Source organism: Neophocaena asiaeorientalis, unplaced genomic scaffold (assembly GCF_003031525.2).
Source record: "Neophocaena asiaeorientalis asiaeorientalis breed wild unplaced genomic scaffold, Neophocaena_asiaeorientalis_V1.1 scaffold240, whole genome shotgun sequence".
Classification (NCBI taxonomy): domain Eukaryota; kingdom Metazoa; phylum Chordata; class Mammalia; order Artiodactyla; family Phocoenidae; genus Neophocaena; species Neophocaena asiaeorientalis.
In genome coordinates, this window is record NW_020185331.1 from 3959752 (window position 1) to 3976155 (window position 16404).

At 37.4% G+C, this 16404-nt stretch overlaps 1 protein-coding gene across 2 annotated transcripts in view; it reads left to right on the plus strand.

Moving 5' to 3' along the window:
- The window catches only part of SLF2 (SMC5/6 complex localization factor 2), a 42185-nt gene that overhangs the window by 12744 nt on the left and 13037 nt on the right, over positions 1-16404 (plus strand). For both annotated transcript variants that reach the window (XM_024734932.1, XM_024734933.1), the window contains exons 7-14: positions 1979-2101; positions 3067-3234; positions 4368-4470; positions 8161-8236; positions 9038-9179; positions 13393-13495; positions 14409-14585; positions 15954-16051. In XM_024734932.1, coding sequence (XP_024590700.1) covers positions 1979-2101; positions 3067-3234; positions 4368-4470; positions 8161-8236; positions 9038-9179; positions 13393-13495; positions 14409-14585; positions 15954-16051 — 990 coding nt within the window. The remainder of the gene's footprint in view (positions 1-1978; positions 2102-3066; positions 3235-4367; positions 4471-8160; positions 8237-9037; positions 9180-13392; positions 13496-14408; positions 14586-15953; positions 16052-16404) is intronic.

A 16404-nucleotide genomic window follows, 5' to 3' on the forward strand; every position in this document is an offset into this window, starting at 1 on the left:
GTATGACAGTCTCTAGATCCATCCACATCTCTACAAATGACCCAATTTCGTTCCTTTTTAAGGCTGAATAATATTCCACTGTATGTATATACCTCATTTTATTTATCCATTTATCTATTGATGGACACATTTGGGTTGCTTCTGTTTTTTGACTACTGTAAATTTTGCTGCTATGAACATGGGTGTACAAATTATCTCTTCAAGTACCCACTTTAAGTTCTTTTGGGTATATACCCAGAAGTGGAATTGCTGGATCATATGGTAATTCTATACATAATTTTTTGAGGAATTGCTGTACTGTTTTCCATAGTGGCTGTACCATTTTATATTCCTGCCAGTAGTGCACACGGGTCCAGTTTCTCTACCTCCTCACCAGCACTTGGTTTTTCTGGTTTTTTAATGATAGCCATCCTAACAGGTATGAAGTGGCATCTTCATACTTGTTAAACATTCGTATGCCGTCCTAGTCCAAGTTTTGAAATGAGTATAACCAGAAGTGGTATTTCTACATCAAATTACTCTTTTGAGGAAGAAGTTTAGAATTATTACTGATAACCCCACCCCCACACACACATACAGAAATCAAAAAGTTTGGGCATTATAATAACCCCAATGAAATTTATGTAACTAGTTGCAAACTGCTTTTGCTTATGAAAGGGGAAAAATAATATTCCTTATTAGTTCAAAGATTATCCTTGAAACTAATGCAGAGAAATTCACTGAAAACTCAGTTGGCTTGAAGTTGGTATATATGTGTCTTTAAGTAGCTAAGCATAGGAATTGCAGACAGTAAGTGAGGAGTATTTCCCCTTTCTGAATTTAACTGGAGAAATTTGTCTCTACTATAAAATTCTTTTTTTTTTTTAGCCGCACTGTGCGGCATGTGGGATCTTAGTTCCCCAGCCAGGGATGGAACCCGTGCCCCCTGCAAGGGAAGCATGGATTCCTAACCACTGGACTGCCAGGGAATTCCCATCAACTGTAAAATTCTTTAAGTGTTTCATGAATTCATGTGATTTGTGATGTCAGATCTGAAGTTGCTTATTTAAAATTGAACATTGCACAGACCAAAGGCAGAGGTTCTAGTTTTTTGTTGTTGTTGTTCTTTTGCGGTACGCGGGCCTCTCACTGCTGTGGCCTCTCCCGTTGCGGAGCACAGGCTCCAGACGCGCAGGCTCAGCAGCCATGGCCCACGGGCCCAGCCGCTCCGCGGCATGTGGCATCCTCCCGGACCGGGGCATGAACCCGTGTCCCCTGCATCGGCAGGCGGACTCCCAACCACTGCGCCACCAGGGAAGCCCAGAGGTTCTAGTTTGATCTGATGATTAACTCTTTCCTGTAGTGATAGAGCAGTGCCTTTACTGGTCATTTACTGTTGTATTATACTCATCTACTGTGGGGCTGGAGCTGGGAATAAGGACCTTGGTTAAAGTAACTTAATCTTGGCAAGCAATATAAGCAAGGACTCCAGAGCTAAACTCTCTGGCTTTGAATCCCAGCTCCTTACATTGTGAGCTTGAACAAGTTAGCTTTTCTAATGCCTGTTTCCTCGTGTATGAAATGGGTAATAATCTACCTCATGGAATTGTTGTGAGGGTTAAAAGAGTTAATACATGAAGTCCTTGGTACAGTGTCATAGTAACTGCTTAGTAAGTGTTGGGTGTTGTGATAATCACAGTGACAATGGTGATGACTACTGCTTCTAGAAAGCCTGGTTAACGTTATCAGGTTGTTGGTCTACTGGAAGTCCAATGAGCATTAAAGATTAGAGGGATAATCAAATCAGTGGTGTTTATTCTTTGTGATTTTTCCTCCCCCGATCTCTAAATGATTTGGACATCATTCTTGAAGTCCTAGCCATAAAGAAATATTCAGATCTTTTAATGAGAGTTTTCTTTGGTGCTGCTTTTAGACATACCCTAGAAATAAAAAAATCTTTAGTTTAAGCCATTTATTATAACATTCTTTCGATTCTCAGGCTAGATGAACTGCAGAAGCAACTACAGGAAGACATAAGGCAGGGCCGAGGCATTAAATCTCCAATCAGAATTGGCAATCAAGACAGTACAGATGATGAAGATGGCCTCTTAGAAGAGCACAGGTATGTGGGGAATATAGTAAATAACTGTATGATATCTTTGTAAACGGTGGTGTATCATAACTAGACTTATCATGATGATCATTTTACAATGTATAGAAGTACAAAATCAATATGATGTTGTGTAATAGGAACTAACAGTGTTGTAGGTCAGTTACACTTCAAAAAACAAACTCAAAGAAAAAGATCAGATTTGTGGTTACCAGAGGCAGAAGGTTTGGGGCAGGGAGGGATTGAATGAAGGTGGTTAAAATGTACAAACTTCCAGTTATAAGATAAATAAGTACTAGGGATGTCATGTACAACATGAGAAATATAATTAACACTGCTTTATGTCGTGTATGAAAGTTGTTGAGAGAGTAAATCCTAAGAGTTTTCCCCACAAGAAAAAGATTTCCTATTTCTTTAATGTTGTATCAATATGAGATGGTGGATGTTCACTAAGCTTGTGATAATCATTTCATGATGTATGTAAGTCAAATCCTTATGCTATATATTTTCAACTTAAACAGTTCTGTATGTCAGTTATACCTCAATAAAACTGGATAAGTAAATAAATAAAATCAGGAAAAAAGAACACAGGTACAGCATTTTTCATGATGTATGCTGTATTAAAAATACATTTTAAAATTTTGTTTTCATAAAATAAATGAGCCATTGATGGTTATTTACTCTGTGAATAATCTATGATGGGTTTTTAATCCATCTGGGGTGGATTTGAAAGGCAGATTTTAAGGCCAAGTTAGATTTTTTGTCTTTTCTCCTTTTCACACAGACACATTTAGTGGCTTTGGACTATAAATATTCAATACTAGCAAAAAGTGGGAGAGCAGAACATGTGTTCTCATGTTCATCTTCTAATGTGGGATTAATAGTGGTCCTAAGAAAAGGGCTTTTTGCACCCAATCTTCAAATACAAAATTATATGCAGTATAACTGTTCAGTATTCAATAACTTCTTTTTTTCAGAGAATTTCTAAAGAAATTTTCAGTTACAATTGATGCTATTCCTGACCATCATCCAGGCGAAGAAATATTTAATTTCCTTAATTCTGGAAAAATTTTCAATCAGTATACCTTGGATTTAAGAGACTCTGGTTTTATCGGACAAAGTGCTGTAGAAAAGCTTATTCTTAAGTAAGTAGGAAAATAGACATTTAACTTTTTCTTGTATAAAAATTGAAAGGTTTCTGGCTGATGTAATCTTCTGAAAGGTTAATTTCTATTCTGACCTATCCAGTTTCCTCATCCTCTTACTTATTACTGTTGCTCTTTGTGTTTTATTATTTAGTTATAGGAAGCCGTGTAAGATAGTCGCTTGGCATATTACATGCCTTTATTAGTTAGGGTTAAGATCAGTATCTAGTAACAGGGACTGTCAAAATAACAAGGCTTAGGGAGGTGCAAGAGGGAGGGAATATCAGGATATATGTATACATATAGCTGATTCACTTTGTTATACAGCAGAAACTAACACAACATTGTAAAGTAATTATACTCCAATAAAGATGTTAAAAATAAATAAATAAATAAATAAAATAACAAGGCTTAAACAAGAAGTATATTTCTTTCTGATGTGGAAGAAGTTCAGAGGTAGGAAGTCCAGGGCTGGTGTTTCACCATATAGTCTTTCTTCCCCACCATCCTTAGCACCTGGTTGCTTCAGGTGCTACTGGAGCTCCAGCCTTTAAATTCCCAGAAACCCCCCACAACATTTCTACTTATGGTTAGTTGGGTAGAACTAAGTCAACCTGGCCACACCTAGCCACAAGGAAGGCTGAGAAGTGATTTTCATTTCAGGCAGCCAGTGTGCCCAGCTAAAAACCCCAGGGTTCAGTTACCAAGAGGAAAGACAAGAATAGATGTTGGGATTAACAGTCTCTACCACAGTACCCAAACTGGTCTAATTTCTCTCAGTACGTGATAGCTCAGATCCAGACAGATCACATTAATTGTGGTGCTAAGTTTTGTGGAAGTACAAACCCAGTCTGGCAAAAGCAGATGATGCTCTGAGACTTAATAGGCTCTTCGACACTGCCAGCTACTGTAGATTTGTCCACCAGATAAATCTGGAGCCAAGCCAACAGATTGGTTCAGCTTTAGGCCACTGATTGAATTTCTAATGAGTAACCCATCCACATTGGGGTAGAGTCCACCTCCACGGACTATGATGGTTTGCTTGCTCATTTCCGATTATGTCAGATGTGGTGGTGGTAGAAGTTTCTTGCCATGAAGATAACAGTCATATTGATTTCACTGTATTTTTTCAGATCAGGAAAAACAGATCAGATTTTTTTGACAACACAAGGCTTCCTTACCTCTGCTTATCACTATGTCCAGTGTCCTGTACCTGTGTTAAAGTGGCTGTTTCGGGTAAGAGAAATATTTGGGGGGTATAGTTGCCTCTTTCTATATTTCCCAGTCAAAAATAAACTTTTAAAATATAATCTTATTTGCACATTACTAGAGAAAAAATCTAGCATATCAAACCCATGATTTTAGTGGGCTAGAATGAAGCAAAAAGAGTCAGTATAAAGAGATTATAAAAGAAATGCTGGGCTTCCTTGGTGGCTCAGTGGTTGAGAGTCCGCCTGCCGATGCAGGGGACACGGGTTCGTGCCCCGGTCTGGGAAGATCCCACATGCCACGGAGCGGCTGGGCCCGTGAGCCATGGCCACTGAGCCTGCGCGTCCGGAGCCTGTGCTCCGCAACGGGAGAGGCCACAACAGTGAGAGGCCCGCTTACCGCAAAAAAAAAAAAAAAAAGAAATGCTGGGGGGCTTCCCTGGGGGCGCAGGGGTTGAAAGTCCACCTGCCAATGCAGGAGACACGGGTTCGTGTCCTGTCCGGGAGGATCCCACATACTGCAGAGCGGTTTGGCCCATGAGCCATGGCCACTGAGCCTGCGCGTCCGGAGCCTGTGCTCCGCAACGGGAGAGGCCACAACAGTGAGAGGCCTGCGTACCGCAAAAAAAAAAAGAAATGCTAATGCAGATAGTGTGCAGGATAGGCAGTAATGCTAGTTGTGCCTAAGTTGTTTCATCACACTGGTAAATGACTGTTGTAGTTTGCTTTAGAAGAAGTCTTCTAATGCTTGTGTACCTGGGGGGATTTTTTTCTACCTTTTCCCCCCTATTTTTGTGGAGGTGCTTACATACATTTTTAGGATTTGACTTGTATACTGATATTTCCCCATTCATAACTGGGTGCGGGGAGTGCAAATCCAATTGAATATTTCTTTTCCCCATTTGTATTTAACTTTTAAATGCACTTAAATAAATAATTTTGTATTATCTACATGGTAACTTTATAAATATCAGTGGTATCAGAGAACTGTAACTACTCTATATATGTGAAGTGAGAAGTGGGAAAAATATATGCAGTTTCTATTCTGGGCTTTAAGGTTACATTTCAGAGAATCTCATATTTGCAAGAGCTATATATTCCAATATAGTTTTTCATTCATTTTTCATATAGCTGCCATGTTTGAGTGCCAACTGTGCCAGGTGCTGGAGAGAACAGCAATTTAAAAAATCAGTGTTTCTGATTTCATGAAACCCACATTCTATTATAGAGGAGATAGACAATAAACAGGTGTGTGTACGTTTATAGATATGTCAGATGGTAAATGGGAGAAGGGCATTCTAGGCAGAGAGAATAACAGGTGGGACAGACTGTGGGGCAGGAGCATTTGCTTCCAGTTGTTAGGAGCTCACTACTTGGATCCCAGTGATTTTTTTTTTTTTAAACAGTCCTAATTAAATCAAAATTTGCCTCCAAATGGTTTTTTAAGTAGTAGTACTAATTATCTTTTCTATAGCTTCCCACAGTATGCCTCATCTCTCTAACAGTCCTTCAGTTAAACAACTATCATGACCCTCATTACTCCCCACACTAAACTTTCTCAAGTCACTAAATATCCAGTCCCTTTACTGATCACCTTTCTGAATGACCTTTAGCTTGTCAGTTTCCCTCCTAAAGTGTTCCTCCTTCCCCCTAGTAAATGAATATATGCTCCAGATAAGGTCTTTCCTACCAGCAGTTTCCAGCAAGGCTCTTATGCATCTACCCCCGCCCCCACATATTTATGTTTATTGTGATTCAAAACTTCATTTGTTGTCACACCAGGACTTCATTATTCTCTAATTATGTAATATATCTTTTCTTAAACTTACAAGTAGGACTTTGCATTTATCTGTTTTCATCTTGTTGGTGAGGGCCCATCATTATAGCCTTTAAAACCCTAATGATGACATACAAGCATATCTTCATGTAAGCAGCTTTTTATACTCTTTATATTCTTTGAAAAGCAAACTAATAATCATTTGTTAAGTGCTTTTTCTGTGTAAGACACTTTGTCTCGTTTCTCCTTTTCAATTCCAAGTCCATTTTTCATGATGGAGAGACTTACCAACTTACAAGGTTTTTTTTTATAAAATATATTAGAATTCATTTTAATGCTATAGTCCTGATAATTTGAAATTTAATTGTAATGTAATTGAAATGTTTGCATCTTAATGATTTTATCATGTGTCTAAACGTAATTGACCAGAAAGACAATGTGAACAGAATATGTGCTGTTTTATAACTTTTTTTTTTCAGGTAACAATAAATTATTGAGTATTTTCATCTCAGTATAGACATGTTATCATTCTTTTTAATGGCTTTATATTGTATACTATATTGTAATAGTAATAGTATTCCTTTGTAGTGCTGTACCATGATTTATTTATTTAACCCAATCTCAATTGACAGACATTAGATTGTTTTATATGTATGTATGTATCTCTTTACATATTTATTTAGCTTCAGGTACTGTAATGCCCACCTTAAAATTCATCACCCCCCACAAAAAGATTCTTATGCAGAATTTGTCCTGTGTCCAACATGGCTTTGAATGGTGCTGCCCCTAGTGGCAGAGTGTAATGACTCAAACATCATAGCAAAGACATTTTTTCACATAGGTTGACTTGGAAATGACTCAAATTATATGCCTGATTGAAACCAGAGTTTGGGCTATTCACCCTTATATTTTAGATTTAAATTTATTATAATCATAATCCATGGTTTCACAACAAAAGAGAAATAGAAATACACCATGTTTTTCTCTATAAAACCACTTTAAAATAACTTTCAATATGTTATGATTTTTTTAATGTCTTTTAAACTTGAGATTTTGTTCCCAAAAAGTTGTCTTGTAAAATTACATTCATTATATGCTTCTGTATATAAATTCCTGTACGTTAAAAAGGCTGAGTAGGGCTTCCCTGGTGGCACAGTGGTTGAGAGTCTGCCTGCCGATGCAGGGGACACGGGTTCGTGCCCCGGTCTGGGAAGATCCTACATGCCGCGGAGCGGCTGGGCCTGTGAGCCATGGCCACTGAGCCTGCGCGTCTGGAGCCTGTGCTCGGCAACGTGAGAGGCCACAACAGTGAGAGGCCCGTGTACCGCAAAAAAAAAAAAGGCTGAGTAGATCAAAGTGTAAGGACAATGATTTTGCATAAATATTACCAAATGACTTTACAGTTTTTACCAAATTACACTCATACTGGACATACTCCCTCTTTCCTAGTACTCTTGTGAACACTGGGTATTATGAAAACTCTTAATCTTTACCAGTCTTGAAGTCAGCTGATGATATCGTGTCATTTTTCTTTGCATTTCTTTGATTACTAGTGATACTGAATAGCTCTTAAAAATATACATTGGTCTATTAATTTGTATATTTGTATCTTTTCAAATATTTTTACTAGTTTGTGGTTTGATTTTTGCCTGTGATGTGATCAGTGTAGTAGCCTTCTCCTTTATGGTCTTTGGGTTTCATGGCATAATATGAACTAGAAAGGTATTTTTGATAGTTTTTAAAGTTATATTTATCTAATTGTAGATGAAAGTTGTAAAAAAAAAAAATCAGCATGTTAGAATGGAAAGGGCTCTGACTTACAAATCAGACCTGGATTTAAATTCCAACTCATGTATTATGTTGGGTGGAGTATGTTCATCTCTCTGAGCCTCTTTGCTCTTTCTTCTCTCTTAATACTCTATCATTTATCTACTTTGGCAGATGATGTCAGTTCATACAGACTGTATTGTGTCTGTGCAGATTTTAAGTACATTAATGGAAATAACAATAAGAAATGGTGAGTAGATAAATTTATTGAGATTAACAGTGTGAATTATTGGTTGCTTTGTACATGAACTCTTTCGTATTACTAAACAATTAGGATATTTGGACATATAGAATAAAAAATTGTTTTTGTAATATAAAGTCTTTAATAATGAAATGAAACTCCAATAAAAAATGAGTGCATTTTTCTAGTTGCATTGAGAAAAAGGGTATAAGATCTTGCAAGTGGCATCCCTTACCTAATTTTTACCAAGACATAGCTTACTGTGCTGGATAAGTGGAAATAGTTGCAAGTTTATTTAGCCAATTAACTTTGATGGCTTTTTGGTGAGCAACAGTATTGTACTGATTATGCACTGAGAAGATTGAAAGTATCCACTGCAAAACTATGACACTTGCATTCTTACTTTTGAGATCCCTTATAATGAAACAAGCATTGTGATTTACCTTTTTCACTTGTTTTAAGGCTTGGGACTATATAGGCACTGAACATGGTAAAATCTTTGTGTTAGCAGTAGTTGGTTTTTTACTGTTGTTATTTTCCAGTCTTCTGAAAATGTTCCTCCTGAGTTACACCCTTTTATCCATCACTTGCAGATATTTTGTTCATAAATGTCATTTCCTTCACATTTATTTGAAAATCTGTAATTCCTATATGATCATTCTAAATAACTATATGGTTAACATATCATTACCAGCTGCCATTTCTATAAATTCATAGTAATAATCCATGTTTCATGTGCAGACTGTCATCTTGCAACTATGGGTTTGTGAACCCAGGATTTGGGATAAAATATTTTCTTCTGTTAACTAGATACCTTCAGTGATTCACCAGTTTGGCCTTGGATCCCATCATTGTCTGATATAGCTGCTGTGTTTTTCAATATGGGAGTTGATTTTAAATCTTTGTTTCCTCTGGAGAATCTTCAGCCAGACTTTAATGAAGATGATCTAGTGTAAGTGTTCTTTTCATAATTAACTCCAAAAATTGTCTTTTAAACAATTTATATATAAACAGTTAATATTCATTTGATAAATTCAGTATTCATGCTTGATTTTTTTTAAAACTTAAAGTTGAAACGGATCTTGAATTAGATATATTCTTAACATCTAACTTAATCTAAATGCCATCAGCATGTTTAACAGGGAAAAAATGGGGACATTTTTTAAATTAAAAAAAATTTTTTTAAATAAGACCGCCTATTGTTATTTACCATTATTTTGGAGCTACTGGCCAAAACAATTAGACAAGAAAAAAAAAGAGATATAAAGATAGGAAATGAGTTCGTGAAAGATTCGTTATTTGCAGAAAAAGTGATTTAATGTATACATAGACGCCTAGGAATCAACTGAAAAGCTCTGGCAAACCAGTAAGAGAATTTGGTATGGATGCCAGGGTACAATGTTAATAAAGAGAAATTAGTAACCTTAAGGTATATGAACTGTAGCTAGTTAAAAGATACACTTCATTTGCAATAGTAAGAAAAATATATTAAATACCTTGGAATAAACTTAAATAGAAGTGTGTGTGTGTGTGTGTGTGTATGTGTGTAAACATTACTAAGAGACAAAAAAGACCAGATAGGAAAATTCAGCATCATAAATACATTAGAGCTACCCCTGAGGTAAACTGTGAACTTGATGAGATCCTAATAAGAAATGAAACTAACACAACATTGTAAATCAACTATACTCCAATAAAATTAAAATAAAATAAAGAAATGCCAGTCAGGGCTTCCCTGGTGGCGCAGTGGTTGAGAGTCCGCCTGCCGATGCAGGGGACACGGGTTCGTGCCCTGGTCCGGGAAGATCCCACGTGCCGCGGAGCGGCTGGGCCCGTGAGCCATGGCCGCTGAGCCTGCGCGTCCGGAGCCTGTGCTCCGCAGCGGGAGAGGCCACAACAGTGAGAGGCCCGCGGACCGCAAAAAAAAAAAAAAAAAAAAAAAGAGAAATGCCAGTCAGATTTTTGTGGGGACGAGGGGAGTTGGGACTCTACAAGTGATTCTAAAGCCATATAGAAAAAATACCCAGGAAAGTTTTGAGAAAGAAGAGTTATGAGGTGGGACTGACCTCAGCAGTTAATAACATGGGACAAATGCAAGTATTCATAGGTCCATCAGTGGAACAAAATAAGTCCAGGGCCAACTCTACTTTATACGAGGATTTGACTTTGCAGCAAGTGGGTGCCCCAACCCCTGCATTGTTTAAGGGTCAAGTGTAGGGACTTCCCTCGTGGCACAGTGGTTGAGAATCGCCTGCCATTGCAGGGGACACGGGTTCGATCCCTGGTCTGGGCAGATCCCACATGCCACGGAGCAGCCAAGCCCGTGCACCACAACTACTGAGCCTGCACTCCTAGAACCCGTGAGCCACAACTGCTGAGCCCGCATGTCAAAACTACTGAAGCCCACGCACCTAGAGCCCTTGCTCCGCAACAAAAAGAAGCCACCGCAGTGAGAAGCCCATGCACCGCAATGAGGACCCAACACAGCCAAAAATAAGTAAATACATATATACATACATACTAAAAAAAGGGTCAACTATATAAGAATGGAACTCTGGTCACAGACAAAGGCTTAATTTCAAATTAATAAAAAGATCAATAACCTATTAGAAAAATGGACAAAGGAAATAGGCAGAAAAAGAAAAATTAAAACAGTTCTTAAACTTTATGAGAATATTCTCGTCTTCACTTTTTCAAAAAAAAAAAAGCAAATTTTTGTTACTTGGTATATCCAGAACCAAACTCTTCATCTCTCCGTTTCTTTCCACCCCATACAGGATCCCTCCTTGTTGCTCAGATGTAACCTGTATCTGAAAATATGTTGGATAGCAAATTTTCACATAAAGACTGTATTCCATCATCCATCCTATTCCATTTAAATAGGAAAAATAATGCTTTCTCAGACCATTCAAAAACCCCAAACATGACCAAAATACTCAAATACCTATATTTAGAAAGTTAAAATACTATTTTATTATTTAACATTTAATGAACTGAATAGTGTGTAGTGAATTTTTATGTTGTATGCAACAGATTTGTTTTCCTTTCTTCACTGTAGTGAACAGGTACTGTAGTGGAAATAGTGAAATAAAGATATATAATTATTTCATTAAGACATAATAAATGCAAATAATATTTAGCAAAATTGTTTTTTTGATTGATTATTTACCAACTGAAGAGTTGCCTCAGTCAGGTTTGGGAGCCGGGATATGGTGGCTATAAGTCACCACCATTGCTGTGTAGTGGTAGGCAACGATGAACACAGGGAAGCAAGAGTAAGCTGGTGAAGGAATCAGCGAAACATAATCAAATACCTGTTTAAACAACATGAGCACGAGAGAATTCTGTTGAGATATCACAACTGACTCTTCTCACTAGGTCTCACATGCAGCTTATCCATTTTTGCTGGTATATATGTGCATATTCACAGTAGCAAGTTGCTATCCAAATGGGAGGTTTGGAGTGAAAAATGTTTAAAGGTTGTTAGAGTAAATATTCAGGTGGGGAGAGTAAGATGTTAAAGGATACTAGGACAGTTCTTTTCTTTACCATTATTCTGCAGGAAATACAGACCTAGTCCTAACCTCTTTCTAGTCTGTATTCCATCAATTGTCACATCCCTGTGTTCCTCTTCCTCTACCTATCTCACAACTATTCTTTCCTTTCCGTTCCCGGTGTCAGTCTAACTCAGATCCTCGTTTCATGCCTAGCCTGGCAAAAATCTCCTTTTCCGTGGGGGCTTTCCACCTCCAAGTTATTTATTCCTTTCATTGTTAGAGGATTCCTTTTATGAAAGCTTTTTTCTCCACTATTAAACCTTTACACCTGTATTTGAGACTCTGCAGTTGACTCTGACCTGTTTTCTGTTTTGTTCACCCTGTTCTAACCAAATTGATTCTGTTGCTGTTCCTCCACATTAGCCATTGCTGCATGGGATCTTCCTCATGCTAGTCCCTCACCTCCATCCTCAGTGTCTGCTCACCAAAATTATCTGTCTCACTTGTTGAAGCACTGTTTATAAGAGTAGAATTACCAACATTACATATTGTTTACTATGTGCCAGACATGGTTCTGGGGGCTTAATATAGAGTACTTCATTTAATAGTCACTACAACTACTAGATAGTTTTTTCATTCCCATTTACAGGTGAGTGAGGCACAGAAAGATTAAGTAACTTGCCTGAGGTTGTATAGCTAGGAATGGACACAGGACTACTGAGCAGATATTTTAAAAAATAAAGTTCTTCCCATGTAGTTATAGGAGTATCTCTAAGACATATTAAGTGAAGAAAGAGAGGTGCACAACAGAGTGTATAGTATGCTACCATTTGTATTAAAACAGTGGGGAGTGTAGTCATATTTATTTATATGTATATAAAATGCCTGTGGGAGGAAGGACTAAAACTAGTAGTGATTGTCTGTGAGGAGGGGAAATGAGTGGCTGAAGGCCTAGACTGGGAGGACAATTCTCTTCAGCACACTGTGCCTTAATTTCTTCTAACTTTTTTTTTTAACCATATGAAAGGGTTATTTATTCAAAGAAAAATAAAACAAGAAAATATTATCTATGTTTTGAAGGCAAATTCATGTGTCTCCTCTTCCATGAACCTTCACTGATTCCTCAACCAAAATTGGGGTGCTTAGAATTGTTGATATTGCTGTGGAAGTTTTGTTGGGCCACTTACGAGGCCTTTAAATATTATGAGTTCTTTGTAGTCAGAGCCACCTTCTACATAGCTCTCTGACACCAAGAGCAACAGAGAGAATGCCTCATAAAAAGTAGCTGTTTGGCCTTTCTCACCTTCTGAGATGGCCCCCACTCTGTCTGTGGAGTGTGTTTCTCTCTAAATAAATCCACTTCTTACCTTAAAAAAAAAAAAAGTAGCTGTTCAAGGGAAAACTAATGCATAGAAATAGAAATCAAATTTACCTGGAGTGGAGATAGCCGATTGACTCGGATCTGACATGAAGGGACTTTTGAGGTATTATAGAAATGTTCTGTTTCTTGATTTGGATGGTGGTTACACTAGTATACATATCATCAAAAATTTAAATGTGTGTATTCCTTTTATTGTATGTAAACTATACCTCAGTAAAACTTTTGTTGTTCAGTGCTTCTCACAGTTTGTGCATAATTTCACATTGTTTTTATTCACTCTTCCATAGTTCTGAAACACAGATGACACTGGGGGTGAAAGGAAGTGAAGATTCTTCTTGTAAGCCAATATTTTCATCTCTCCCTGAAACCAACATTTTAAATGTGGTCAAGGTAGGAGAAAACTCTTTTTTGTAAGTCTAGCACAGAGCTGGAACCACTTAGTTTTTTGCTTAATGGTTTTAAAACAAAATCAGGGACTTCCTTGGTGGTCCAGTGGTTAAGACTCCACGCTCCCAATGCAGGGGGCCCAGGTTCGATCTTAGGGAATTGGATCCCCTCAGGACGCATTGAAGATCCCGCACGCAGCAACGAAGATCCCATGTGCCACAACTAAGACCCAGCACAGCCAAATTAAAAAAAAAAAAAAAAATTCACTGGTGTTTTACCATGGGATTTCTAGTCTCTGAAATTGCTTAGCAATAATCTTCATATTAAAGGTTGTTTTTGCTGTTTTATTTATTTATTTTTTGTTTTGTTTTTTGGCCGCACTGTGCGGCATGCGGGATCTTAGTTCCCTGCGTGGAGTCTTAACCACTGGACCACTAACCCTAACACAAACCAGGGAAGTCCCTTATTTTTGTTTTAATATTAGGAACGAAAGGGAACTTTGAATCAGAGTTATATGATTAAAATAGTTCTAGGAATACCTTTACCAAGAAGCTTTTTGCTAGTAGTAGTTTTGAAACCAGTAATTTTTTAGAATTAGAATGTATGAAGAAAAAAATTGTAACTTACAGTATAACTAAGTGACCAAGAATTAATAACAGTGCTAAAACATTTTTAGTGGCTGAATCAAATCAATGATATTGAACTGTTAAGAAAATTTTGAAAATTAAAGATGGGGAAGAAGATACTTATCAAGTCAACTATTAACATGAGTATTTCTTGCCTTTTTCCTAGGCAACTGATGTTTCAATTTCTATATAGTTCTCTTTTGCATTTTTTGTTAAAAAGTTTTTATAATGTAAACTCTTCAAGCAAAATATATCTCCTTAAGTTGTTTTGTCTCTGATATGTGTCAAAGTTTCTAGGCTTGTGTACATCTATACATCCGGAAGGTTACCAGGATTGTGAAATAATGTTACTGATTTTAATGTTGTTTAAAATGAGTCTGGAAAAACAACTGAAACAGATTCCTCTAGTAGACTTTCAAAGCCTCCTGATAAACCTGATGAAAAACATCAGAGATTGGAATACAAAGGTAACATTACTTAAAATTTTAATATTGTTTTTTGTATAGCATCACAATTTGAGTTTCATAGTGCATGCAGAATTGAAAGTTTGTAACCTCAGTTAAGGTGCTCAGCAGATGAAAAATAAACTGAAGAAACGACTGTCTGTGCTGGCACTGTATTTAAATTCATGAAACTGAATCTTTTCTAAAACTGCAGTTAATTCATTCCACAAAAAATGTGTTATGTTTACTGGGGATTTACTGTGGGCGAAGCATTAATGCAGGTGCTAGAGATAAAGCTGTGAAGAAGATAAAGCCCTTGCTCTCCCAGCACTTCTATTCTAGTCAAAGGGTTAGGTTATAAACAATGTAAATGTAGATTATAATATCATGTTAAGTTGTAATAAGTGCTACAAATTACAATAAAGCAGGACAAGGCAGGGATGCTCTACTATTTCATATGAGGCAGTTAAGGAAGCCCTTTCTGAAGTGACCTTTGAACAGAGACCTAAATGAAATGATAGAGTGAATCATACATAACAGCAAGAAGTTGAGTTGAATTTCTGCAGCCATTGGTGGTAAACATGTATAGTTTTTGTTAGGTTTTTTTAAATTATATTTTTCAGCCTTTTTTGATGGAAAATGTCAAACATGCAAAAGTAGAGAGAAGAGTTTAATGAACCCCTAAATACTTATCACCCAACTTCAACAATTATCAAGACATAATCAATCTTATCTCATCTCTTACCCTCATCCCATACTTCCCTTCCCTACTCAGGGATTATTTTGAAGCAGTTCTGTTAGACTTTAAATACTGGAATAGTTGATTCCTAAAATTCAAGAAATCCCAAGTCAGGAACATGTACTATCTTGTGCAACTCTCATTATATACCTTTGGAAACTGGTATGTGTACTTAGACTTTATTCTTCGAAGGACTGTTTAAATACAGATAGATATGATGTAGCACAAAACACAAAAGCCAAATGAAATTCTGATAAATGTATCTATTCAGTCTATTCTAGAGTTTAAGATAAAACTGAATATGTGGGGGCTTCCCTGGTGGCGCAGTGGTTGGGAGTCCGCCTGCCGACGCAGGGGACACGGGTTCGTGCCCCGGTCCGGGAGGATCCCACATGCTGCGGAGCGGCTGGGCCCGTGAGCCATGGCCGCTGGACCTGCGCGTCCGGAGTCTGTGCTCCGCAATGGGAGAGGCCACAACAGTGAGAGGCCCACGTACCGCAAAAAAAAACCACTGAATATGTGTACTCCATGCTGTTTCTTAAAATGAATGCTCTTTTTATAATAATGCTTCATTAAGAAGGGATGTGGATGATCTGTTAGATATTTGATTCCACTGACCTATTTGAAAAATCTTGCTCACTGTTTGTTTTCAGGTACCTGAACTCTGTCTGGCCATAAATGAACTCTCCAGTCATCCCCACAACCTTCTGTGGTTGGTACAGCTGGTCCCTAACTGGACATCACGTGGAAGGTATTGAAAAGTGAGAATTAAACACTAAGAAAAATGTATGTTTACATTAATGAAATGCTTTTAGGTCCTTTATTTCCTTTAATCATTCCTTGAATGTTAAATCAGAGTCTTTTATTTCATTTCATATTCAGTTGTGGGAAAAGGCATTGACAGTCTGATTCTGATACTTAGATCAGTTTGTAATATTCTTGATGTTTAATTTTTAGCTTATCTGATAACTTAATATAGATGGCATATACGATGAAAATGAATCAGTTTGCTTTTTTTTTTTTTTTTTTTTTTTTTTGGCTTTAGTAAAAAGAAATCCCAGGGCTTCCCTGGTGGCACAGTGGTTGAGAGTCTGCCTGCTGATG